Below are 27,609 nucleotides of genomic sequence, written 5' to 3'. Positions count from 1 at the left end.
TTGATTTCATATATTTTGGTCGTTTTTCGAGGTTTAATTGCATTCCAGGCCACATATTGTGCGCTATACCTGAACAACCCCCATGCATGAGTCAAGGAAGATGGTTCCTTTGGGTTCTTTGGAGGTGTTCTCATCCTTGTAGAAGTTGAGGTTGTAGGATCCATCTCCCAGCTGGGCCAGATGGAAGTACCTCCTCTTGAAGGACTAGAGGATGAAAATACAGAACGTCAACATCCCAAATGGCCTCTTTCTCTCTAAAAATACCTCGAGGGTGGAGATGGGGCATGGGAAAACTCAAGGGTAACATGAATAAATACAGCAAGCTATAGGCTACCATAAGCAAAGGCTAAATTGATTTCCATATGTGTAGAGAGAAAAAAATAAAGTTATCTGAAGGCTGTGTTACTATACTCACCCGCATAGTAACACTGATTGCACTGTTCATGTTGCCTTTGTAGAGCCACCCATGTTTAGACACTCCTCCCTTCTGAGATCCGAGGGACGCTGTGTCCTGCAGGAGGAGGTGCAAAAAACACACATTAATACATGAATACTACTGTTAAATAAAGCTAAAAACAGATCAGAATTATATATGTTTATGTCTGTACACGTCTCCCTCTTCTCCATTAAAAGAAAACACATACTCACATTTATTTACACACTTTACTTTGAGCTTAAAAATCTGCTGACTGCCCTGAAGGGGAGTGGGAGGAGAGGCTCACATTGACTGTCCAGTCAGTCCTGAGAAGAATGCTCTTAATTAAGATTAACATTTACAACAACACTGCACTTCTTTAATCTCAGGAGATCTCAGCCATGCCGGTGTGTCCATTAAAGGTCACTGGCCTTCACTTAAATCAATGCCTGAAGCGGGGCGATTATTAGGAGGGGATGTGCCCTTAAAACACTACAAATGTCATGAAGATGTCAGCTATTCTTGGAAAGGATGAGGACCACGGACATAAAAAAAAAACATCCAAAGGTTGGCTTCTAATAAAGGAGTGAAATTAAATAAATGATTAAAATGTTGTCCAATTAATTAAAAGATATTGTTTGTGCTCTACTGCATTCCCTTATAATCAAGTTTCACAAGTTTAACAGGGTTTGTTGAGGCCTAGAGAAAGGTTGAACGTATTGCTTTTGTCGAGTCATTGTCACGACGCTTCACAGGTTTGCTAAACAGCCAGCTGTGTGAACTGCGAGAAGACTATGGGACAAGTAGGGCTCCCTTATCTGAGACGAAATAAAGATTGCGATCGATAGACTTACCTCATCTTTTTCCACGTCCTCATCCACCTCAAACAGGTGAGCTGCCAGCTTCTCAGGTCTCAACACCTTACTGAAAGTACAGGAAAAAGATCGGTGAGACGTGGCTCACCTCAGTTCAACTTCAACTACAGTTTATTTAAAGGGCAGATCAACCAAGGACTTAATGAAGACTTCACAGGTTAAAATATAAACAATTTAAACACAACTATAAGAATTCATGTGTTCATACACACACACATATACAGGGAAAAATAAAAATGTCAATACAGCAATAGGATTGAGGTTAAGATCAGTACCACTCTCGTGTCTGTACGCTAAATATGGAGATAGCACTTCTAGCTAACTATTTTGACTTTGTATCAATTACTTTTATCTAAATATTACAACTGTTTATCAGTTACTTTTAGCTATTTCAACTGTTTTTAACTGAACAGAGAAAGTGTAGAAATCAGTTGAATATTTACCCAGCCAGGCCATAGCACACAGAGAAAATATGGGTTTTAAACCTAGTTTTGAAAATGTCAACACAGCCTTCCTCCAGAATTTGGCTTGGAAGCGTATTCAAAGGAGGGGAGCTCAGTGAGCAAAGGCTCTAACCCTGAAAGATGAAGGCGGCTGCAATCCATTTAAAGCCTTGCTTGTATTGGTGGCCAATGCAAAAATGTCAGAACAGGTGTAATAAGATGAAAGTTGTTAGATCTAGACAGGTCTCTGGCAGCTGCGTTTTGGACCAAATGAGGATCCCATGTTGCTGTCATGGACAGGCCAGAGAAAAGTGCAAGTAAATAATAAATTCTGGATATTATAAGAGTGTGTGCAAGGATTTCAGCATCTATATTGGATAGATTTGGATGGGAACTCAAAGACAAATTCTTAACTGGGTTGCGTTAAGAAATATATGTTTCAGATTCAGGTTCAATTTCAGGACTATTCAGTACTGCTTCTAGTTTTACAGGATGTAGCTCAAATACTACAGCTGCTTCTCTAAGTGCAGCTCAAACCCCAGACGGACAGTTTGCCCTTTGACCTTTACAAGACCCGGCTTGCTCTTGGGAGCTACTAGTACAAACAGTGTCAAGGCCAAGGCCGGGGCTTGTCTACAATGTTTTAAACATGACACACAACATCTGTAAAGCACATTCCTGTCCTTAAGGAAAGTGGCCCAACCAAGGACACATAAGGCATTGTGGGATTTCCCTTAGGCTTTAATGATATCAATCAACAGCAGTCTCAGAATAGCTCTGCTTATCCTTGGTAGAAAAACATAGGAAGCCCTCTATTGTTGTTGTGGAAGAGCCCGGAGCCTCCGAGGCTCAGATTTCTGTCTTTCTAGAGATCTGGCTAAAACATTCACTGCTCTGTAAACAAAGGCAAGTGTCACTGAACAACAATAAGATTTACAATATCCCTTGGAGAGCTTTGGCAGCATAGTGTGCTGCGGGGTGGACAAAGCAGATAGCTGAGCAGCACACATTTCTGGATGTGAAGATATAGAGTAAATACAAAGAAAAAATGTGATGGACTGAACAAATGGATGGCACATTGCTTTGCAAATTTACACATTTTAATCATTCCTTCGTTAAATTAACACTAATATCCAAATGTACATATAATTCGTACAAGAACAGCAACAGTGTTGAACTTCTCATGCGTCATTTTGGGTTTGAGAAAGCTGATTAAGTAAGAGCAAAAGTGTAAATCTGTTTTATTTACTGAATTTAAAGGGGTGTTGCACTTTAATTAAGTCGTGGGTCTCACAAGAGACGGATTAAAAATTCTCAAAATAGAAGTAGCAGAGGCCGAGAGACCATGACTTTTACTCCTGAGTATGAGTTTCATCCAGTGTGTATCAGACAGTTGCAGATGGGTCCCATAGAAAGGCTTTGTGAGGCGGCTTTGCTCAGTTCGGTTAAGTAGGCATTTGCTAAAATCAACCAGTTAGTCTTCATCCTTGAAGTTTTTCTTTTGCAGTAGTGAAAAATAATTTGAAAACACTTCCAACAAATAATAAATCTCACCTTTGTGTGGCCTGTTCAAGTCTGTTTTCGAGTGTGGCATCTTTATTGCCTCAGTCTGGTGTGCAAAATGAATGACACAGGAGGCAATGGTGAACCCGTCCCTCACTCAGAAACAAACTTTGACAAGCGGCGCAAATGTGACATTTTCAATTTTACAAGACAAAGACTTCAAGGATAAACACGAACAGGTTGATTTGAAAAACATTTGTCTGGTTAACTTACCCACATCTGACAAAGAGCAGTGCACAGCCTCTTCCCAGAGCCTTTCTGTGAGAAATGTCCAGAACAGACAGTCCCGAAAGGGGCTAGTACGGGTCAAGAATTTAAGAACACAGTATCCTACACTTCCCAAAATGCAGTTCACTTGTGTCTTTTGTTAGACTCTTGGGGATCTGTCTGCAGGGACTTAGCTTGGGAACCGCAGGGTGGCCGCTTCAAGTTCAACCACTAACTGTGTGTTTCAGGCCAACATGTGTGTATAATAATAACAACAATGGAGTTAGAATTTTAATTTCTACAAGGGGGATTATTAAAGTATGTCTTCTTTTCTTCTCCCCATCACATAAATACCTCTCAACCGCCAAGTTTCCAGTCTGTAATGCAGAATTTTTGTTTAAAAAATTGTTTTCTCCCGAGCTAACCCTGATGACATCAGTACGACATCAGCAGGGTTATTTTCTCAGACGACACAAAGCGCCATTAAGAGTCACACCAGACATAAAATAAACTTCATGTGTATAATCATTGGAGTGTCTGTTTAACACCTAGAGGAAGCAACCAATAGAAAACATTATTTAAATAATAATATTAATGTCAATCAGTTCAGTTCTGGTGTTACTGTACAGAGTTCTGATGACTGTTATCCCCCCTTCAAGAAAATGGTGAACACCTCACCGCACCAGTTAGCATGACTCAGTCACATACACTTACTTTGGGAGCTGGCGGAAGTCTCCAGAATAGTCCTCGTACTTGTAAGTGACCACATGCCAGTCGGACTTGTAGGTTTTGATACACTGCAGAGACAGAAAGTGAAGAGTCCACAACATTACATCCATTACATCCACGGTCCAGACACATGTGGTGTCAGGTTTCTAAAACAATCTCAGAAAAGTACATTGTGGATATTTGATTTTCATCCAAATGCTTTCTTTTTTTCAGTGCAAATGGATGCTTTTTAGGCTTGACTTTGGGCCCTTAAGGAGCTTTAGCAGATGCAGCTCCACTAAAATGCATTGTGTCCAAATGAATTAGCAAGAAAAACGCTTTTCTTGCTGTATGTCACGCAGTGGAATAGTACTTATTTCTGTTTAAATGATCCTGGCACAGACCAAGGACATGAGGAAAGTAGAGCAGATGAGAAAAATGAGAACACATCACCACATTGGACAGGATCAATATTACAGAAGAAGGTGGATAATAAAAACTTTCCACTCCTTTCCAAAACAAAAGCCATCATTTGGATTTTTTTAAGACAGGTTAATTATGACACCTTGCCCTATAAGCACTGTAGAGCACAGAATAAAATGTATTGTTGGGTCATCTCAGCACTTCTCTGATTTTGGAAAGTGGAAGTTTGGTTGAAATCAGTTGTGTCAAAATGAGTCTTTTCTGTACAATTGTGGAATTCAGACCAAAATAAAGACAATTATTGATTCAACATCTGTTTGAAGGGTTATGTCGGGTTAAGATTTTTCCTGTAAAGACGAGAGAGGCTGCATAAACATCTGACCATTTAAGACAAACAGCACTGGTATCACTTGGCTGCTGATATTTCAGTGTGTTAATCATTTCTGAGAATTCATAAAATACACATCTTGACTGAGGCATAGGGTCACTAAAATATGGAAAAATAAATTCATAAAAACAGCAGCCCATCTGTATAAGGCTGCACAGCTGTTCCAGATGTAGTAATGATGTAATTCCTGGCTTCAGCCATGGGGGACTATCCCCTATCAGGGTCTATCAGGCCGCACCCCAGCCAACCCCGGCACACAGCTCCTCTGGAACAACACAAAGTGAACCACCGGTGAACTGTGTGGACTCCATCTGTAGCTGATCCTCTGCAATGTCAGGAAACATGTGAGGGTGGAGAACACAAATGGAAGTTCATTTAAAGGCTAACAGCAACATGTTTGACATGCACCATATTGATTTTCCCTTATCTCTAACTCATGTGAGTGGTCAACGAACGCTTTTCTTTTTCGCTGTGAAATCCAATCAGCTGCGCTTCACCCCTCCACCATAAACAAATCAGAAAGAATCTTTGGCTGGATTCATGTCTGAGCCCCAGTATCTGATGGGTCTTCAGGGTGTGAGAGTAGATTATCTGGACAGAGACGAAGCACCTGTGTTTGGGTGAAAGGAGAGAAAACATGGCCGAGCTCCAAACTAAAGGATAAAGCCGGGATTCGGTCGGGACACAGAGGTTGAGGCTTTGGCCAAGATGGCGGGATAAAGAATGGACAAAGCAGGCTAACGTCCAGGTATGTATTAGTTTTACCTCTTGGACAAACAACGAGTGAGCTTCTTTCTCAGCAGTCTCTGGCACAGTGGAGAACAGAGTCCTGCCCTGGCGCCTCAGGGTGGAGATCTGAGGAGGGAAAGGGAGGGCAGGCATTAAAAACAGACTGACAGAAGAGACTGGCACAACACACATCCATCCTGCTGCTGTTTTTATACAACACTTGCATAGTAAACTCATTTCCTGCTTGGCTGTGTATGTTCAGTGTTGGTTTTACTGCTCCTCATGATTATATGGAATTTTATTGAGCCCCATAGAGCAGTTCTCTTTGTACTTTCCTTCAAAGGAAGGTCAGAGATCAAGGTAAGCTACAGACCAGCCTCCTGAGCTGCTGCTGGAGATCAGTGCAAGGCTCAAGGACACTTCAGCAGCCTCTCTGAATCTTCTCAGTCATCCAGATAACAAACAGCATACATTGCTTTCTTTCTAATAATTAGATGAGGAGATGAGGAGCACCTCTCAAGCATAGTGATTAACACATTATGTCTCATCGGTTTAGTCTGTGCAAAAAACACAAAAATGTTAAAATGACTCCAAGAAGACACTGGCCAGGCCAAGAAATAGTTCCAGCACATAACTCATCTAGTAAGTGTGTCAAACCGGTTTGCGACGAATGGCTGCTTACCATAGAATCTGGTTCCAGTCAAGGTTTCTGCCTGTTAAAAGGATGTTTTTCCTCACCACTGTCACCTCAGTGCATGCACATGGTGGGAGATCTCTGAGAGTACAGTCTGGACTTCCTCTATATGAAAAGTGCTATAATTTGTCCCTATATAAATAAATGGACTTGACATAAAACCCATAAAACCAGGACTTATTTACATGTTGGTTTTTGTACTTCTTGCAGATATTGTCATGGTTAGTGAGGAGTGAGAGGATTTGGCTGATTCAAATCCAAGCAGACGCATACTGTGCAAGTTCATTTTAAGCAGTAAAGTAATTTTTTCTTACACATTATGTGAATTTTGTTGGAAAAATCAATACTGTAATATCATACTGTATTCCAACAAGAGTCTATGTGTAGTGAAAAAAAGGCATAGGGCCATGATTTTGCAGATCACAGGTTTAACTGTGCTACTGTGACCTGTGTGCATGTGGCTGTTGTGATGTTTTCTTCTAATTTCCTGTTGGGATGGAAAGTAAAGAAAAATCAATAATGATTAAAACATCCAGGGTTGAGCCTTCAGACTGGAGCCAGCTAAGTCTTCATTTTATCTTTGATGACTATTTGCAAATGATCGTGTTGTCACTAATTTTGGCCTAAGCAGTTTTACAGAATATTCAGTAAGAGTAGGGCTCATATGATGGTGAGGGAGAAGTATAATTAAACAGATATCGTTTGTCAGTGTGCATTTTATTGACTGCATCATCACACAAGCTTCGTCTCACAGGTATCAGATGTAACATCTCTAATATTTCCCCAAATATTGAACTGTTCTTTCAAACAACGTTAAAAATCTTAAACAGAGGGATGAAAGGAGATGTGGAAAACAGTACTACAGAGAATCATCTGCGGTCTGTATTATTCCAGTCCTAATTCTACTCCCCGCTAGCCTTATTAAATTGATACAGCCAGAAAGGAGAGCGAGGATCCACAGCCGAGAAGCAAACGGCGCCCCAGGGCGTCAAGCCATCCGAGCTGTTGGACGCTGCAGCCACCATTGCTCCCACTTAAGTGTTCCGCTGTTCTACTCAACCAACAAAGATGAGTAGGAAACAGTGGCACAATGACCTAGTTTTGTCATAAGTCTCCTGTTCTTACGCTGGCATGCAGTGACTGAACCTCTGCCCTCATTTGTTCAGTTCACTCTTGCAAATAGCGATTAAAGACATGACAGTAGCCCAGACTGGGCTCAATTTATTCAGTCAGTCTTGTATAATCTGTGTGCAGATCAAATGAAGTTCTTGTAAGTACTAAAAATCAAAGGACTAGTGATATTTAAAACATATGCAGTGAGGGAAAATTGGTCTTTCAGGCAGACAATGCAGTGGTTTGGCCACAAAATGCTGTTTGGAAAAAATTTGAACTTTTATTGCTTTGTTGTAGCTGTACAAATGGGAAAAAAAGATCTTACTGATGGAATAGTTAGACATTTTGGAAAACACGCTGATTTGCTTTTCTTTTTTGAGTTCAATGATAAGATCGATACCGCCGTTTTCCCAGCTTCAAACTTTTATACTAACCTGAGTTGTCATGTCCTGGCTCTCCCTTCATATTTCTCGTACGGATGTGATAGTGGTATCAATCTCCTCATTAAACTCAAGAAAGAGAATATTTCACAAAATCTCCAAGTATTGCTTTAACATAAATAGTGTGTGAGCAGGACGTGATGAAACTACGGGGGCTTAGTTGCCCTGTGTGGTGATTACAAATACTCCAGGGTGAGTAGATAATGGATGATTGGCTGGCCAATTACCATACCACAGTGCAGTTTAACACAGTATGACACTTCATAGACACTTCAGTTGTACTCTCACATGCTTTCCAGCCCGTGTCTCTCTTCTTTTTGCCAATTCGCTGATAACAAACCAGTCAACACACACAGCCTCTCCGTCTGACCAGCCACTCACGGGAGACTCTGACCAAAGCACACCGCTGTCAGTCAACTGTTTGCAAGAACTGCTGGCTGCCAATTAACAGCATTCTTTTCACAGCCATTAAACCGAGGCTTTGATGGCTTCCACTGGGCCAGAGGAGCGTGTTCCCACAGGCAGTGACACTGCGGGGCAGATAAGGTGATGCCAGGCGGGAATTAAAATTCGCCAGCACGGAGATATTTAAGCAGAGTGGTCGAGGATTGGTCAGGAGGAGAAAAGTCTGTCTTCTGAGGTCCTGTTTCTACTTTTAAAGATGAGAGTGACGGTTTTATCTGTGGTGTTGCATGTGTGCAGGATCAAAAATTCATAACAGCATCTATCATAAAAATTTTGGTAGTATATTAACCACATTTAGTCCAACATCCATCCAAGGAGATCTCCTGTTCTCCATAAAATCTGCATATAGGGGAAGTTAAAGGGATAGTTCAGGTTATTTAATGTGGGGTTGTATGAGGTACTTATCAAACCTGCTTTACCTTGAGATCAGATGGTCTTTTCTGATGGGGAACAGCTTGCAGAATTGCTAGTCTACTGCTTCCTCAATCTGTTAGTTCGTTTGTGTTATTGTGTGACTTTGTTAAATCTTATCTATCCTTTTAAAACCCCAAAGTCAGACCATAACATAAACAAACTAACTTACCGAGGCATATGTACACCAGCAACTCCTGCAAGGTAAAACTACTGATTTTGGTCGGTTTGGAGAGAGTGATATTTAGCTCGTGTAACGGATTTCCCGTCAGAAAAGGCTGTCTGATGGCAAAGTAAAGCAGTGAAAGTATTTTAAATATAGCATCCACTTTCTAAGTGGTTAAAATACCTTTTGTTGCTGACCCCGTTCACAGAAAGAGGACCGCTAAGTGCGGGTGTCCCGACCACCATCTACTGTAGGGTAATAGGCTGACTATCCCTTTAATCCATAACTCAACACTTTCCTTCCTGACACTGAGGCTCTCTCTCTTGCATGCCCAGTTACTGTGTGCATGTGTGTGTGTGTGTGTGTGTGCAGCACGTGCAGCATGCTACACCCATATGTCTGGCTGGCTCCCCCCTTCTCTCTAAGCTCGGTGATGTAAAACATATGGCAGGTTAGACAGATGGACGGACTGGGTCTGACACACACACACACACACACACACACACACACACACACACACACACACACACACACACACACACAGAGTCCTGGGCAGTTACTAATGGCTGTGCTCTGCATACGGCCTTGAAATGAAAACCACTCATCATCTACTGATTGTGAAATAGTCTGGAAGCAGACTGTATGTTGAAGATTTCCCACCACATACTCAGGTCAAAAATACATAGTTCAATTATTATAAAAGGGTCAGAGATTTTCTAAAACAGCTGGTCACTGTAGTTTTTATCTAACGGGAGGAAATAGTACATTTGTTGGGGACTATTTTCAGCAGTCGATGAATTCACATAGAGAGCGGTGTGGCAAGTATTTGAGGCAGCAGGAAGGTGTATATGGGATTAGGTCAAAATAAACTACAGTGTGTGAGTTCTTTGATGTGTTTTTAGTACTTTTTGAGCAACAAGTGAGCTCTGCGGCACAGAGGAATAAGATATATCAGACAGCATCGAACACATTTATTGTTAGTCTGAGTCTGCACATGGGATTTGTTGGCAAGTAGAAAAATATTTAATCTCACCAGACTTTTCCTTTAAAGTCTGATTCAGGACACTTGAGGAATGACAAACATGTGAACATGAGTCTGTCCATGTTTTCTCTTCCTCTCTCAAACTGGGAGTGGACCCCGCTGAGATCCATCTCAGCACCGCGGTGATGTAATGTTGACACGGTCTTTGAGCTCCTTTAAACACAAGCAGCAGATCCATGCAGCGTGGAAATGTTTATAAGACCGTGAGCCAGCGATCACATACAGTACATGTAGAAGACATGTTTATAATCTATTTCAGACATGGGTTCACAAAGTTATATCATAATTTGCTGATAATATTCTCCTAAATAGCTGAGCTAGGCGGTTTCCAGTCAGCTGCTGTGAAGAGGAACTTACACAGCATCACTGAAAAAACTTTTAAAAGTCTTTCTAGTGTGTCCATGAAGTGTACTGAATTAAAACAGCATAATAAAGATTTTTCAAGTGAATTAATTCATAAAAACACTGGCTTAGTGTCTCAGTTTGTACAAAGTAAACTGAGCTTTTCCAAATCGATGACCTAAGCCAGCTCAGTGAGGGGATTGGGCTGTGTGACGACCTTGAGTCACCTTTAACTTTCACTGCGATAGTTCATTTTGCACGCCGATCTAGCCGAACACACAGCAGAACCCGATCTGCAACCACTTTGTTTTGTTGCTCATTGTACCACAGATGGACTGACGACAATGACGTTGTGTAGTCTTGCGCACAAAAAGTAGCTCTGGGACTAAAAGTTCTGGGTACTTTGGGTGGAAATGTAGCTGAGGCAACCAGTTCCTGGGCCTTTTAAAAACACTCCATGTGAGAGCATTTGGTTGTCAAGAGCACTAAACCATACAACCGATTAAGAGGATTTAGGTAACTTATATTTGTCTTAAATTTGTCCTGAGCCAAACTCCTGAGGTCAGCAACATCGTGGTTCACATGACTACAGTCATTCATGTTCATTCATATCCACACTGAGCAGCATCCATGGAAACGATCTGGGGCCTTCGAGCTTCCTCTGTCAGTCATATAACCCAAGTCAGACTCATATTTGTGTGTATCGCCTGGTAACACAAATGGAGGTGAGACTATTGCGAACGTTTATCTCAATAAATCTCTGCCATTCTGATCATGCATCCCCCGAGTGTTTGACTACGGAAATTCAACTCATAACACTAAAAATACAAACAGCGCAGTAGTATTCCTAACACAGCTTACTTTAATCATTCCCAGCAGACAAATCTGCTCCTTCCAAGTCTCAAAAGCACAAACGCACTGTCTGCTCACTTTATCCCAGGAGCTATTTTGTGATCAAGTGCTGCTGTCCTCACTTTATCTCAGCGTGCCTCACCTGCCGCTGCCTCACTTACTGACTTTGTACTTTTTCCAGAGTTACTTCAAACAACTTACTGAAAACAGGTGGTGTTTTCAGCTGTTCATGTGGGTGGGGAAAGCAATGATAACAATAGAGATAGCATAGTGATGGCAAAAACGATGAGTGTTTCCCAGCGCTGGAAAGTAACTCAGTACATTTACTCAAGTACAATTTTTGCACAGGTAGTGGGGGTTCTTTGATTGTACTGCTAAAATGTAGGAGAGAACACCTAAATCTCCGACTGAATTGTCTGTGGTTGAGTGGCATTATGGGTAATGCAGGTAACACATTTCAACAAGGAATAAAGAATGCTTGAAAAAAGAAAGATGACAAGTAATTTGGTTTACATACGATCATACACATATGATCAACAAATAAAATATAATGCATTGTAATAAATTAAAATACAGAACAGAATATAAAGTAGGGCTGCAATGCATGATTATTTTCAGTGATTGATCTGACAATTATTTTCACAGCTTATCAATTAATTGTTTAGTTCATAAAATGTAAAAATCCTCACATTTAAGAAGCTGTAAGCAGCAAATATTTCACATTTTTGCTTGAAAATTGACTGGAACAAAGAATTGGTTTTCAAATTTGCTCAAACTCTACTGTGTCATACCTGGAAGTCGTCCGTGGGGAACTGCAGCATGTCCCGCAGAACATCGCTGATGATCTGGGTCTTCCTCTGTATAATCACGTTCTCATAGTCCAGTGGTTCTATGATCTTCGGCTTCACCTGAAAGAACAGATCACAGCGGTGGATGAACAAGGGGCAGCATGTGGCGAGGCAGACTACCTGTATCTTTGCTTCTCTATAAATATTTCTGGGCATTAAGTGAATTTTCATTGACTGGTAAATACAATTGATACGGGTGTCAGTGTATGGAGTTGTGGGATGAGTTACAGAGGGAAATCTGGGGTATTCAGGCTGTCTGGAAAACAAGTTGCTATTGTCCTTTCAGAGAGTTACTGGTCAGCAGCTACAGCAGCAGGAGCAGGCACAGAGACACAGATGAATGTGGGTTAACAGCTAAACGCGAGAAGCGAGGGATGGATGGACGGATGAGCGAGAGTCTGATTGTACCAGTCACTGTGTCATGAGCTCACGTTCAAAAACCTGAACTAGATAAGTAAACGGCGGCTGCTGCAGCTCCTCAAATCTCAAGAGAATCTGGGAGATACACAGTCCAAACACTGTAAATCCTTATGCAACATCATATACAGAGAGGGCTTTGTAAGAACTGATGCTTGGCAGTAGGTAGTGGAGCCTGGTTCATGATCGAGCAGATTAAACGCTGCAGATGCGGCTTTAACATTCCACAGAAAAGGCCAATGGGATTCTTCCAGCATGTTCCTCCTCAACAAGCCTGACCGTGATATTAGAAAACAGATCTTCACATATGACACACACGTGTCTGAGGAAGTAAACAAAGCTTTGATCTATTTAAAGCCGAGCAAAGATAGTCTTTAAATGCTTCTCATTCTTCAGTTTAATCACAATGTGGGGACACCCTACCTCATCTGTACCTGTACATTTGATTTCTTGCGCAAATTCATTTCAAGCATGGATAAGAACACCAACCGTGCATAAAGTTGTAAGTCAGCACTTCAGAATTCAGCAATTTTAATCCCTTCCTCCCTTCAATTTCCTTTGCTTTAAAGCATCACAGAAAGGCTGGATTTGTGAACTTAAAAAAAAAAGATATTCTGGTATTGTTTTGCTCTCTAAAGTTTAAGTTGATTTCTTCAAATTGTTTGCATCTCTGACCAATGGTCTATCACTTCAAGATGTTCAGTTCACACACACAGAAACGCAGAAAATTCTTTTAACTGAGGAGCTGGAACCAATCAATGTTTGGCATTTTTGCTTGAAAGACATAAACGTAAATGGTTAATCAATTTCCGAAATAGTTGCTAATTGATTTTCTGTCTAATCATTCAATGAATTGAGTACATATTTCAGCTCTAATGTGAGTTTATCAATAGCATCTGGTTTGAATGAATAATGTGAAGCCTTACAAACATGTCTAATAATTGTGACCTTGCCTGAACCAGAGCATTTGTGACACCTTAATAAACAAAATAAAAGGGTGATCAGTCAGCCATCATGCATCTTGAGTCCTCCACCGTCCAAGTGGATCAATGAGCCAACACAGTGGCCAGGCTCTGCTTATCCGGACATTTATTCACATTTGAATCACCGGGGAGTGTTCAACTAAGTGTTGTCTGTAAATAACCAATCTATTAATAAGCATCTATATATGATCTGGGCTGAGATTTACTTGGAGACAACAGTCATGTTTATTGCTCCTGCTGTAGCTTATGTGTGGCTGTACTCCAGCAGCCTCCCACTCAAGCCAGCTACCCACAGTAACCGTCACCAGTGTTACTGAGCTATTTACCACACTGACAGTGAAAATTCGGATACCTTACGCAGCTCAAATCTCACTGTGGAAGCTCTGGTCATTGGTTTCGCTGTAGTTTCTCAGGTTAACATATGTGAAAGCACTATTCTTTTCCCCCAAAAAAAGGAGACGAGGCTCTAAGGTCTCTCTCAAATTAAAATTACACCAAAACATTTTAGTTTAATGAAGTTAAGTACCGCAGGATCATGGGAGTTCTTGTAAATCATCCGCTACTGCAGATTAAAATCTATCTGACATGACTCACAGATGAGGTAACATATTTAGTGTGGGACATACATAGTTGTATTCACGTTATATTTATAGTTAACTTCCTGGAAGCAACTAGCGGCTAGCATGAAATTGACTGTTACTTTGATTAAATTGCAGATTTCTCTGGGTGTGACCATTGCTGGAAACCTTTAGGAAAATATAAGTATACAACTCAACAAAATGCATGTCATTTTAATGTCAATATGTTACATATTATAGCATCAACAAAGTTATTACGATTCATCCTGAGGGGGACATGTTTGCACCAAATTTCATGGCAATCCATCCAATACTTCTTGAAATATGTCCGTCTGGTCCAAAGCAGTGGACCTAGAATCTGAAAAATTAGTATACTGGGTGCAATTTACTGACTGAAGCAACAATACAGGATTTGTGCATATCTAAAGTTAAGTTCTCGTAGCTTTACTCATCAAATAAATAGAAAATCAGCCATTAGGCAAAATAATATTAAAATGTTCCTCACTCATCTCTCTATACATTTCTAAACTGCCATGGCTGTGAGGTCCACTGGGTGTGACTACGATCCAGATTATTTGGATTGGCCCGCTGGTCTGGCTCCAATGCACACATAACAAACTGAGGCCAATTAAACAGACGCCTGACCATAGATTTACATTTTGATTCGTCCATCCAATCCTCCTGATGACGCAATGAAAATATCCCTCCATATCTCCCTCAGCCCTTTGGATGTAAAAGATCATCTGATAAGCACAAAATCGTCGCTGCTGATTTCCAACTGGATAATCGCCATGCAGACAGAAGATAACAACAAGCAGCTGTGAACTGTGACTCGTCAGTAATGATCTCACATGAAAACCTTAGAAAGTTGTGAGAGTCAAGTTTCACTTGAAGAACGATGAAGATGTTGCTTTTTTCAGCACTATGAGGTCAAATACTGTCAGATTATTAATACTCTTACATAATAATAAACTATGATTTATAATCTTGATTTTCTGATAGTAAAAAAATCCAAATGTGGGGAAATTTTGCAGTAAACTAACATATAAATATTAATAAAGTGGTAAATTCTTTAGTTTCAAAATGCCAGCCCAACTATGGACATATCTTTATAAGTGATTAGTCGATTAATTTATCAGTCATCTTAAATTAATCAGCAACTATTTTGAAAATCGATAAATCCTTTGAGTCATTTTCCAAGTATTTTCTGTATTTTCTGATTTCTGTAGTTTTTTTATGATGGGAAAACTGAATCTGAATCTTTGGGTTGTGGAAAAAACAAGTCACTTGAGGACGTCATCTTGGGCTCTCGGAAACGCTGATCAACTTCTTCACCATTTTCTGACATTTTATGGACCAAGCGAGTAATCACTTTTGTCAAGAAAATGATTCATAGATTAATTGATAATGGAAACAATAGTTAGTTTCAGTCCTACTCTACATCTTTTAAAAGAAAGTAGTATTTTCTTGTACAAACTAGTGAATCTACATCTTATGCCACGATTAGTCAATTGATTAATTAGTTGTCAACTATTAAATTAATTGCCAACTATTACAATATTTGGTTAATCATTTTTATTAGAAAAAATTATCTGAAATTTCTGACTAATCAATTAATCAAGAAATGACCAGCCGACTAATCGACAATGAAAATAGTTGCAGCCCTAATCTACATCTTTTAAAAGAAACTAAGTATAAAATATACAACAGTACAGTAAAGTGCAGTGTGTGCTGCTTTTTACAGTGATCTTTAACAAACTATTGAGTCTGCATTTTTATTTTTGCACCAGCTTTGCAGCCAACTTGTCCAACTCCTTAACTCTGACGCAAAGAAACAGTTAATGAACAAAGGGAGCCACAAGTGCTCCATTTCCTAAAAAAAGATCAACATTCAACCCCCTGGAGAGGTGTGCCCTGAAGCTGCTATTTCCCATTTCCGTCTCAGCCTTTTAAATTATCTTCAAAGCTGCTCTTGAAAGGAAATCTAAGCGATTAAAAACTTGGTTAAACAATCAGATCGCATCGGTTTATTTTACGCGAGCATCTCCCAGAACGAAAAACTGTACCTCTGTGTACAGTAAAAGATGGCTCAGACAGTACACACTTACCGCTGCCACCTGTGACCCAGCCTCCACCTCTGCCTCAATCTCAGCCAGGCTCTTGTACTGCTGTGGAGACTCAATCACCATCTCCCTTTTGGGGGCTTTTCCAGCCCGGCCCTGCATGCTGCTCAATCCTGCCTGAGTGTGTTGCAGCCTTCAATCAGGTGTGAGAGTCAATGCACACACACCGCCATGGCCACAAAGTTGCCTGAGTGAGCTCTGCCGAGCGTCCGGTGAGATTCACTCTGTGCTCAGTCACAATAGCCCAGCCTCCCTTCCCCTCTCTCTCCCGCTCTGTCTGTCTGTCTCTCATCAGAAGGGTAGGGCCCCTCCCACCCTCGCAACTGTGCAGCTGTGAGAGTGTGTGTCTGGATATGTACGTGTGTGTGTTTTTGTATGTACAGTATGTGATTTGTGAGAGGAGTAGGGGAGGAGTAATCAACCACTCCCCCATTAAAAACTTAGAAGAAGCCCAGAGATCATGCCGTCATATGCCTGCTCCACCTGCCTAGTGTGTGTGTGGACTGAAAATAGAAAAAAAGGTGTCAGAAAAGATTTGGCCTATACATGTTTTTTCTTTCACAATTGTAAGGCCATAAAAAAGGACCCTATCACTTTTGGTAAGTAGGAAAAAAATTCATTATAAACTTTTATATCATATATGATATAATAAATATACAATACAATACTTTCATTGTGTACAGACTTGAAAAGCTACAAACATCTTCTTATTGTCCCACCCAAAATACCATACTGTCCTGGAGGAGCGGGCCTGGTCCACCTTAACAGTCAGTCCACTGTAAGTGAGCCTGAGCCTGTTGTTACTTACTTTTAGGAGCTATCGCTTTTCAGCATCATGTAAGACATGGGACCTTGGCTTGGTGTTAATCAGCTGTAGCAGTTATTCATAGACAAACAGCCTTAACTTTGTGCAGGATTCACAGCTATAACTTCACACGCACAGTCTCTGTCTCTCCTCTCCCGACTCCACACAGCTCGCAAACGCACACAACCAACGCAATGGCGATTTCCTTAAAGGAGGTTGCTACTTTTAGATAAAAATAGAAGCACCACCACCAGTTTACTCCAAGCATTTGTCTTTCTTGTCAAAACCCAGCACCTAAAAATAACCCACAATGCATGTTATGGCAGTAGTCTGCAGCCACAAAAGGCTTCATACAAGTCATTTCAATGACGCAGTAGTATTCCCCAACACCTAGAAGCGCAAATTGACATGGGAAATTGGGGAAATTCCTCTTTAAGCATGCATTCAGGGTATAAGGATGCTAGCTGGATCGTTGCAATCCTTGTTGCAATATTTTTAGACTTTTTTTGCAATTAAATTGTGGGAGCAAGTGAAAATTCCCAAAAAGTTGGAATGGCAACTGGAAAATGTCCCGCCGAGTATGTTTCATGGTCACAATTGTTACAAAAACATATTCAGGTCAGAGCCACTGATTCTACTGACTCTACTTGGTCATATGCTTCAACACTGAGATGGAAATTCATATATTTAATAATAGCTATTGTAATGACTGTAATGCTTCATATTACAGCCCCCACACTCAATATTTACTTTGCAATTAACTTGAAAATGGGCCACTTTATTTTACAGCCAGCATCCTCTGGAACTACTCTGTAATTACAGTGGAACTGTGCTGCATAGTGTGCTGTTACTAAAAAGTAAAACTCATTACCTGCTCCTTACTTGTTCATGGTCTGATGATGTGATAGGACATAAAAGGTTCTTCTCTACATCGCTTTTCATCATCAGATCCCATAAAAACATCCTACAAAAACTGCGTCACTGTTAAAATGACTAAAAATAACTGTCACCAGCCAGCGTATGTAGGTATTCAGACACTTGATCTGTGTTGATAAAGTTCTGCCCTCCATTGATATTTCGCTCTGCTTTGAACTGTTCCTGCGCCGTATCCGCTGCAGCAGGCACACACAGCAGGGTCAGAGAAAACACACTCCCCCTTTATCCGGCTCTTAGACACAACACACACACACACACACACACACTCCTGCACACACTCTCCTGCTGCTTCAGGAAGAGTTTGAGTTGCCCCTTGTTTCTCCATCCAGTCAGCGCTCTCTCTGAGGAGCATCACTCGCCTTTAATCTTCAAGCAGCGACGGCGCCTCGGCTCAGCTGTTTTCTATCGGAGAGTGTGTTTCAGAATGATGACATTTAAAGTTTTCAGAGAGGAATTGCTGTGGGTAAATTTATGCAAATCTGTATTTTGGAGGGGTTTTTTTCTCTCTTATTTATGCTGCACACAACTCCCAAACCACACAGATGTTTACGAGCCACTGAATCTTTGTGACTCAACAAGCATGATTAATAACTCATCCAATTATATGTATGGGGAGAGAAGTTGGGGCTCTCTTGTGCACACAGAGCGAGGAGGGGGAGAGGTGGGATGTCAGGGAGAGGGGATGACATGCCACGGGTCGGGAGGACTTCAAAGGGCCGTCACGTCTCCGTTACTCTTTCAGTGCCATCGCTCCTAACAAAATGTAGCACAAAGGCAGGCAAGGGTGTGTTGCATGCACGCGTGTGTATGTGTGTGTGAGTTTCACTTTTCCTACAGCAGGGTCCTCTGATGTGTGAGGCGCTGTGCATAATTAGCATAACTTGTTTTAACTGTACTCGCTTCAAAGGGACTTGCTGAAATGTACCATTCAGAGAAATAAGTTCTTCTAAAAACACAGAAAACTTCACAGAGGCTGTAAAATAAAGGCTGTTCCACTCAACTAACAGGACAGCCACGAGGTGAGGAGGTGAGATGGAAAAAGCTTTAACAGCCACGGGAATAACCATTAGCATTAATATCGTAAATAATAAAAGTGTGCAAGGTAGCCACTGATAGTTACTGTCAATATCAGTTAATATGTCAATTAATTATTTAGTCTATGAAAGGTCAGAAAAAAATATTCACGTCCCTATCAGCGTGAACTGTAATAACTTTGGTGACATAGCAATCACTTAACTCTTTGCATGCAGAGCTTCATTCACTGGGTAAAGAGTCAAAAAAGAAAGACAGCTGAAAAAGTCCACTCTGGGTTTTACCGAATCCCCACAAAACCAAATAACAGCATCTGTTTGCAGTACAATAACTGAGCTTATGTGCAATATATGTATACATTAGGTACGGTGCCACTGATCAGTCAGCCGAGCTCCGCCAAAGCCAGAGGGACTCCTGGAGAAACTCCAACTGGGAAAAAGACAATTCATTATTCCCCACAGACTCCAGAGACTTTATGTTTACCACAGGCTGGTTACAATATTGCATGTGATTGGATGCCGAGGTGAAGCTGGCGCTTCTCTCCTCCACTGACCAAATAAAATTTGATCTATGGGTTGTTTCAGGCCAAATACATTACATGGCATCGGACTGGTGCACAGATTCACATAATTGTCAACACCCAGTGCTACAACCACAATGCCTAAATGCATTTATGAGGACTCATTTGGAAGTCTTTAGTTTGTGAAAATATGCTTATTTAGTAAATATTATCTACACCACATCAGCTCAAACATGAAGGAAACAATGTTAAAACTCTGAAAATCACCACAAAGCTTTTACATGATGTCAACTACATCTGTGTAAAAGTTTAGACCTGAGTGAGTTTTTTAGTTGTTGGTGAAACTGGCATCTCCAAACCTTAACCTTGATCCGGTGCATCAACAATATGAACAGATTATTCTACATTTTAAACTGAAGGTAAATCTCACCCTAAATTCATATTATAGTCAGTACTTTGTTTTCAATGTTCACACTGCGGGAAATATTGGGAATACTGATGGTAAACTGCAGAACCACAACACCACTGTTTTGCTGCAAAACACTTGGACTCTGATGCTCAAGCTGGGAAACGTTTTATGCTTCCCTTATTAACTTCAATAGTGTTGGAAAAGGCTGAGAGATGATGAAACTAAAAGGGGAAACTCAGTGTGTGTTCTCAAGGATATTTTGAGGTGAGGTATTAAAAGCAAATCTAATGCAGACTCCTGACTTGACTCTCCTCTGGCCTCGGTGTGTAATGGACTGCTGACTGTACTGTGTCCCCAGCGTCCTGCGGAGGCCTCAGTGACAGCGTCACCAGCTCAGCGTGATAATCAGCCTCTTGTCAGAGACCCTGGCTGCACTGAGGTCATCCTGCTTCATTCACCCACATCTCTGGAACGCTCTCTCACGCCATCACGCTTCCTGTAGCTAGCGCTGGTACCACGGCAGCAATACCACGAGGATGTGTGAGTTTGTGTCTGCACATGTGCATGATGGGAGTGCAAATTAGTTTACAGGGCCATCTGCGTAAGAGCTTGACATAAAAAAAAAAGTTGTCAAGAGAAAATGAGGGAGGAGAAGGAGAAGGATGGCGTCCATTTGTTTTTACACAGCTTGAACCCATTAGGACATGTGAGCCTTCCACACCCTTCCCAATAGGCATGCACACACACACACACACACACACACACACACACACACACACACACACACACACACACACATATAGACATACAGCGTCACACAAGTCTGTGGAGAATTGCATAAGACTGGGTTGACGTAATGTTGGGATCGCTACAAGCGCCCTGGAGAGTAAAAGTGTGAGGGTGTTGCCTCAAAAGAAGTGAAACTTCCCGTTCAGACTGATCCCCCCTCCTCACACACACACACAGACACACACACATAGTAATCACATGAAAGTTAGCTCCCTGACCTCAAACTCACTCAACTGTCACAAGCCATTGTCTGTCACACAAAGGGAAAATGCAGAATGTCCTCTAATCATAGAAATAAAGAGCAGCAGCGGTCTGTCCTGTGGTCAACCGTTATAACATATTACTTTGGCTACCTCCAGGTAACACAGGGGAAACATGTGGGACAAGTTAAATGTGATACAGGAGAGGGGAGTTCCATGATGTCAGAGCTCTCAGGGGTGCTGAGAGCTCGGCTCCAGACTGTACAGCAACATCAGCCGAAGTGCAGAAAATCCCCGCGTGGGATTTGTCCAAAGGAACAGATTCATTCAGTCGCCTGTCTCTTTTACAAAATGATCCAAGATTGCCTGCTCTGGACCACAATGCTGGAAGATGGCACTGTAGGAAGTCCTGAACATAAAGCAAGGGTGTATTAATAGTCCAGTACTGAAGAAAATAAACAAAGCTTAGAGAGCGATTATAACTAATAATTAGCCACATAACATAATTAGCAATTAGCTCTAGCCCTGTGAATATCCCCACCTCACCAAGCCTCGAGAACCACATATTTTACAAAGACACTCAGATGAATTTCACCTTGTGTTTTTCTGGGGTGACCAGACCTTCATTGCTATTCAAGGAAATAAATACATATTGTCTCAACCAGCTTTCTAGTATAATTGAGGGGGTCCTAAATAAACACATAATTTCCTTCTGGAAGAGTTTCATTGTTTTTGTCTGTGTTTTAAGTGGGCGGTGCACTATAAGAAAAGATTATGACACATATTTCTGTGGATAAATCGTGATTTATATTACATTGTACACAGTATACAATACAATAATTTAAACAAAATGCAATGACAGCTGTGGGTGTATCGTTTGCTAATGTTGCCAAGTCTGTCAATCATATCTAATCAAGTTACACCTACATAGTCCTAATGAATCAGATTTGCTAAATTTAAATCTCAGTTTTTGACTATTAAACACTCCAGAAAGAGGCTAGTTGGTAAAGTCCTGCAACTGGTGAGCTAACTGAAGTTTTATGGGCTTTAGATGAAAACAGGATTGCAAAGGGAGCAAGTCTCTTTTTCCTTGGAAAGATCAAAATCAGAAGAAAACAAGTGTGTGTGTTTTCCAGCTACATAAAGGATGAAGGGAAAACGAAGCTATATTGATATTGGGATTCGTCCAAATGCTTCATTTTATATGGTATTTTAATTCTAAAGGACGCACAAAATGTATTCTGGTTGTGAGAACGCTGGAGGTTCAATCCTGGACGCTTTCTATGTTTTCCAGCTTCACTATAATTTGGATGTTCTGCTGCAACTGCAGATGTAATTGTTGTTTTTATAGGAAAGGTTATGAGAGGCCAACCCACAGCTTAATGGCTGTAAAGGAAACACTGCATCCAAAAGTGATAATGGTTTATAGTGAATGTCCTTGACTCTGTGTGTGCACTAGCAATCCTACTTAACCCCCTCGCTATTGATTGTCCATTAAATCTCTTTGACTTAACACAGGGCAGGCTGCTGGCTAATGGAGCTAACTTGAGGGAAGTAGCTTAATGTAGCAGTGCATAAATCCAAGTGGAGGACAACAAGGCTACAGGCCGAGAAAAGAAAGCACTAGATTTTGAATTCCTTGCTTAGAACAAGCAAACTTGCGCAAATCCTGAGACGTATCTTATATTTGCTCGCAGCCAAATGTTGAGCTTTTGATGTGCTGCACCAGTAATTGTGTGATCGGGGGCCACTGAAAGATACACTCGACTTCTAAATCTAGGTCCTCTGGGGAGTCTATTAGGAAGATTATTAGCCAAAATTCTGCTGATCTGCGCAGTAACTCATGTTTAATCCGACAAGTCTCCGCTCCATCTGTAAATTATTAATTTTTTACCTAGTTTCCATTCTCAAAAAAGACTTGGTGTTATACGTATATGTGTTATAAGATCCAGAGGAGGCACTGGTCGAATACAGCGAGAAAAGCAAAGAGATTCTTTAGTATAGAGGAGAACTGAGTCATATGGACTCAATCAAGAAATAGATGATTCTACTAAATGCTCCATTTTGCTACTATCTGTTCAGATAGACCCCAACCACCTTCTTGCAAATCCAGCACGTATATGAATGAATTCTCTCAAAGACACATCTGTGAATATAATCCATGTTGGAATTAGGAATGATGAAAATGATTTGGCAATTTTCAAGGAGACATGGTTCATTATTAGTGAATGGAGGGCAAAGTCATGACCCTCCCTACTCTGCCTGTGATTGGCTTACCCTGACATTCTTACCCAAACTTTAACCAACCATGATGATCTCTATATGCCACATCTGCACGGTGGACAGATTATCATTAGGAGAAGTGCTCACGATCTCAAATTTGACATAATTTGAGAGAAATACACCTTTTGTGGCACAGAAGAGGTCTGCATCAAAATGAAACTGAAAAAGAAAGTCTTCTCTCCTGGAAAGATGGGGTTTAATTTAATTATCATCATCCACATACACGACAGAGAAGAGGCAACATTTTGAAATGAATTTACCAGAGCAGTGGTGGGGATCCAGAGTTGAGATCCCCTCAGACTCAGTGTTTCCTCTTCCTCCTCTAGAGCCCCAAGCTCCACCGCCCCCTTGATGTAGCCACAGTTCCTCTCAAGGATGGAGCGCAGCCCCTCCAACAGAACCACGCTGGTGGTGCATCCCATGGTTCCACCAGACACATGCAGGAAAAAAATCTTTTTACGGTAAAACTCTTCAGCTTAATTTCAACTCCAACTTGATCTCTCAACCCTGACCGCTTCCATATGTAGAAAGTCCTCTCACAGGTGCACTGATTCACTCAGGTATCAGCTTATCTCCCACGGCCGAGGAGGATTCCCGCTTGAAAACACAACCGCTATCTTTGAAAACAAATCTCAGCCCAAGTGCCGGGCCACTGAGCCGTATCCTTCTGTGTGCAGCCCAGCGGGGATGGAGGGATGAGTGAGCGGAGGAGAGACGCTGAGCTGCTCATTCAGCTGGAGCAGGGCGTCGACTCTCCGACTCCTCTTCCTTCCTTCTTCCTTCTGCTGGGGGGATGCTCGGCTCAGATGCTCTGCTCTCTCCTCCTCTCACTGACTCTTCTTCACTGGTTTGCTTTCTCTCCCTCTTTTCTCAACCTTGCACATCTCTCTCCATCACTCACCTCTGCCCGCCTGTCACTTTCACTTCTTCTTCTCTCCTCCTTCTCTCTCCCAGCAGGCTCTGTCCCTCCCTCACTCTCACAGCTTAGTCATTTCTCTGACTCTGCATGCTTTGTCAACAGTAAAAGCAGACTGTTACCAACAAAGACGCACACACACTCTCACCCACACACACAACAACTAGCTGCTGCAGACAATGTTTTACTCTTTCTCTCTGCCGCTTTCCCTCCTTCCTCTTTCTCCCACTCACAACGAGATTACAAGCGATGCAGTCATCCAGCTGATGTCATTTACATGTGCTCTAAGACATAAAAAGGAATGATTTAACTTCTCTTGACCTGCATTGCCAGGCCCACGGCCATTAACACTTCTTGGTTTGGACTGATCCATCAAGCGCGATGCGTCATAGGACAACCAGGACAAACCTGGCAACCCTCTGTAAATCATCGCCTAATTAACATCACAGCATCCTCGCATCCTCCCCTCTAAAAGTGAGGCTGTTAGCTGAAGGATACAGGCTTGTTTATGTAAGGCTAATTTACATGCACATACAAACAATTCCCTGAATTTTCCACAGCTTCTCTCTGGTGGCTGGTGTAAATATTTCATCAGCACATGACACACTCACCTACTTTTAAGTGGATGATGCAGCAAAATGGGTAAGAAGGAGAATCACATTAAAAGCAAGAGGGAGCACAATGTAGAATCAGTACAAGGGAATACTTAAATAGAAAGCTAGATAGATCTATTGGAACTATAGTGAGCCTTTACTGTATAACTTCTACCGACAACAGTTATTGTGGCCATAAATGAAAAGGCAAGAAAAGGCCATGGAAGCATCTCTAAAAGAAGCTCAAACGGCATTTGAAATTTAAGTGTTTCTTGAAGAGTAAAAGAGCGAGCAAAAATGAGCAGATCGAGGGTGAAAAAATTGTCCAGATATACGATGAGGGATGTCACAGCGGCGCTGCTTCTGATTTCTCACTCTTCAGATGACTCGGTTAAGCGTCATCTTATTTATGCATAACTAACAAAATTTCCAAAGGCAGCCTGGTTTCTGTATAGTTTACTTACATGTAACTCCCAACAGCGTCCGCCAGAAAAATATCTGGCTCTTTAGCTGCTAAATGCACTGTTATGTTCACCAATTAGTTGCCAACAGTTCAGGCAGCATGCAGCCAGTTTATCAGAGCTTTTATAATGAAAATAGGTGCGGAGAGTGAACAAAAACAGCAAAGTTATTGGCCATAAAACCAAAACCTGGAGCCAAAAGATGCTAAAACGTGTCTCTGGATTTGTCACTACAAGCGACACCTTTCACAGACAACTATCCATGTAATCATTTGGTAAGAATACTGATTATATCCGCTTGAAATTGAGTGAGTCTCAATTGACACATTAATAAGCAGAGGCTGACTTCAGAAAGCTCCCTTTAGAGCCACAGAAGTCATTATACAACTGTTAAATTGAGTGGTGCTCCTCTTGACAAAGTGCCCCTTTAAAGCCATTAACTAGTTTCTTATATTTCTGTGTTTTTGGGCTCATTCAAAAAGCCTCATCAGCTTTCTTTGTACAATTACATTAGGGCAGCTCCTCAGAGGACGCATTAATCTAATGAGATCCGAACTGCACCCCATCATGCACCCAATAACCTTTTCACAGACATCTGACAACCAGGGAGACGTTGCACCAGACCGCAGAATTATTTTATCAGAATCCACAACAGACATTTATCAGTTGTTTCCATGTGCTGTTTAGTACTGAAAACAGGACACAGAGTGAAGTGGAAAAGATGAAATCCCCCAAAGTCAGCAAAGCAAACATAATGCTCTTCTCAGATGCTCATCTTCGATTCCACAAAACAGTGCAGTACATCCTTCCTCTATCATAAACTTAGTCCATAAATTTTATGGCTTTTGCATCGGCAGCTTTGGGCCAAAATGTTGGGGGAGTTTTTGTCAGCTTTTCAGTGTGATGACTCCTTCAAAACACTTTTATTCTGAAAAACCGGCAATAATTAAATATGGGAGATTAAAATTGGTCTCCAGGCAACAAGACACTGTTATTTTAGAAAAAGTACAGAAATTAATGAGGGATATTTTTGGTTGACAGCCATCACTCGTTCCAATACATGTCAGCAATTTTCTCACTGCACAAGCTGCAAAAACCAAATAAGTCAAACCAGATTTGTGTGAAGATTTATAAGCTAAATGACTCAATTAAACTCTTATTTCCATGACTTAAGAATGTGAAAATGCCATGCCATCACTAAATGCTGACACAATAATAAAATAACTTTTGCTCCACTGCCCTATGCAAGTAGGAGTGTTTGTCTTCACATGTTGAAGGGCTTACAGCATGATCACGTCTCTACAGCATCTCTAACACATGCATCACTGCTGCCTCCCACAGGCTGCTTCTTACACTGCAACAACACTGAAGCCTGATGACTCACTGGAAAAAAAGGCATTTTCTTCGAGATTCTGACACTCCCTACACATCCACATGAATCAAAGCAAACAAAAGTGATGCCATGCGAGAAGCAAGCCTGTACAAATGGAAAGGGATGTGCAGTCGTGAAAGCTCTGCCCAAAACACGCCGTAATGTGACCCAGAGTGTAGCATGCAAAGCAGATCACGGTTTCAAAAGACGGCATGGCAGCCAAGTTTCACTGGTTTGATGTATGGACCATGGAAAATCTATCCTCCATTTGTTTTGCAAACTGGGCCTGAGAGACTGAATATACTGTGAGTTTTATTTTTGCATGTGTGGCAAATCATGTGAATGCAGACAGAGGGAATATACAGACAGAATGATCACACTGCATTAACACATTCATTAATATCTAATTACAAAGAAATTACATTTCTCATAACTTATTTAGAGTTGTAAAAATTCTGAATTGAAACTGTGGCTGTGAGTACGATTATCATGATATTTTTTAAATAATTAAAGATACATTCCTCTCAAAATGTGTGTTTCTTATGTTTATGTTTATGTCTGACCTTGACTGTGCAAAGTTTGTCACTAAACAAATGTTCTCACATTCCTCTGCTAAAGGGGGAGATGTCTGTGTCACAAAACTGAAAGCCATCCACTGTGTAATATGCAAACGTATGCAAAGAAACCTAAAAAACCCTGAGGCGGACCTGTCAGTACAGAGAGCGAGAGTTAGCATTTTTAGCTTTGTTAACCAACGCTATTTACAAGCTATCAAACAACATAAACAAATAAAAGATGCTAAAATAAGTTAACTACACTTACCATTCTGATAAGACATTGATTGATGCTAATATCAACATGCTAAAGAGGTCACAATGACGATGCTAATATGTTGATGTTCAGCAGGTATGTTTACCATTTTCAGCACATTAGTTTAGCATGTTAGCACGCAGGTATTTGCAAATTAGCACTAAACACAAAGTACAGCTGAGGCTGATGAGAATGTCATTACCTTTGCAGGTATTTGGTTTGGACTAGGAGAAATCAGCCTTCAGGGCTTTCTATCAC

General features: G+C 41.1%; 1 protein-coding gene across 3 annotated transcripts in view; it reads right to left on the bottom strand.

Annotated features, from left to right (window-relative positions):
• The window catches only part of dock9b (dedicator of cytokinesis 9b), a 60,657-nt gene that overhangs the window by 23,727 nt on the left and 9,321 nt on the right, over positions 1-27,609 (bottom strand). The window contains exons 1-7 of one of the 3 annotated variants that reach the window (XM_084713453.1): positions 16,211-16,487; positions 12,068-12,184; positions 5,788-5,877; positions 4,218-4,300; positions 1,270-1,339; positions 416-511; positions 70-204 (exon numbers count right to left, since the gene is read on the bottom strand). In XM_084713453.1, the coding sequence (XP_084569579.1) occupies positions 70-204; positions 416-511; positions 1,270-1,339; positions 4,218-4,300; positions 5,788-5,877; positions 12,068-12,184; positions 16,211-16,327 (708 nt within the window). In that variant the 5' untranslated portion in view covers positions 16,328-16,487. Of the gene's footprint in view, positions 1-69; positions 205-415; positions 512-1,269; positions 1,340-4,217; positions 4,301-5,787; positions 5,878-12,067; positions 12,185-16,210; positions 16,488-27,609 lie in introns of those variants that run through there. The other 2 variants (XM_084713452.1, XM_084713454.1) reach the window with 2 other exon arrangements.

This window comes from Lutjanus erythropterus, chromosome 24, assembly GCF_056507025.1.
Source record: "Lutjanus erythropterus isolate fLutEry1 chromosome 24, fLutEry1.hap2, whole genome shotgun sequence".
Lineage (NCBI taxonomy): Eukaryota > Metazoa > Chordata > Actinopteri > Lutjaniformes > Lutjanidae > Lutjanus > Lutjanus erythropterus.
Note: the sequence above shows the minus strand (reverse complement) of the source record. Positions and strands in the feature narration are given on the sequence as shown.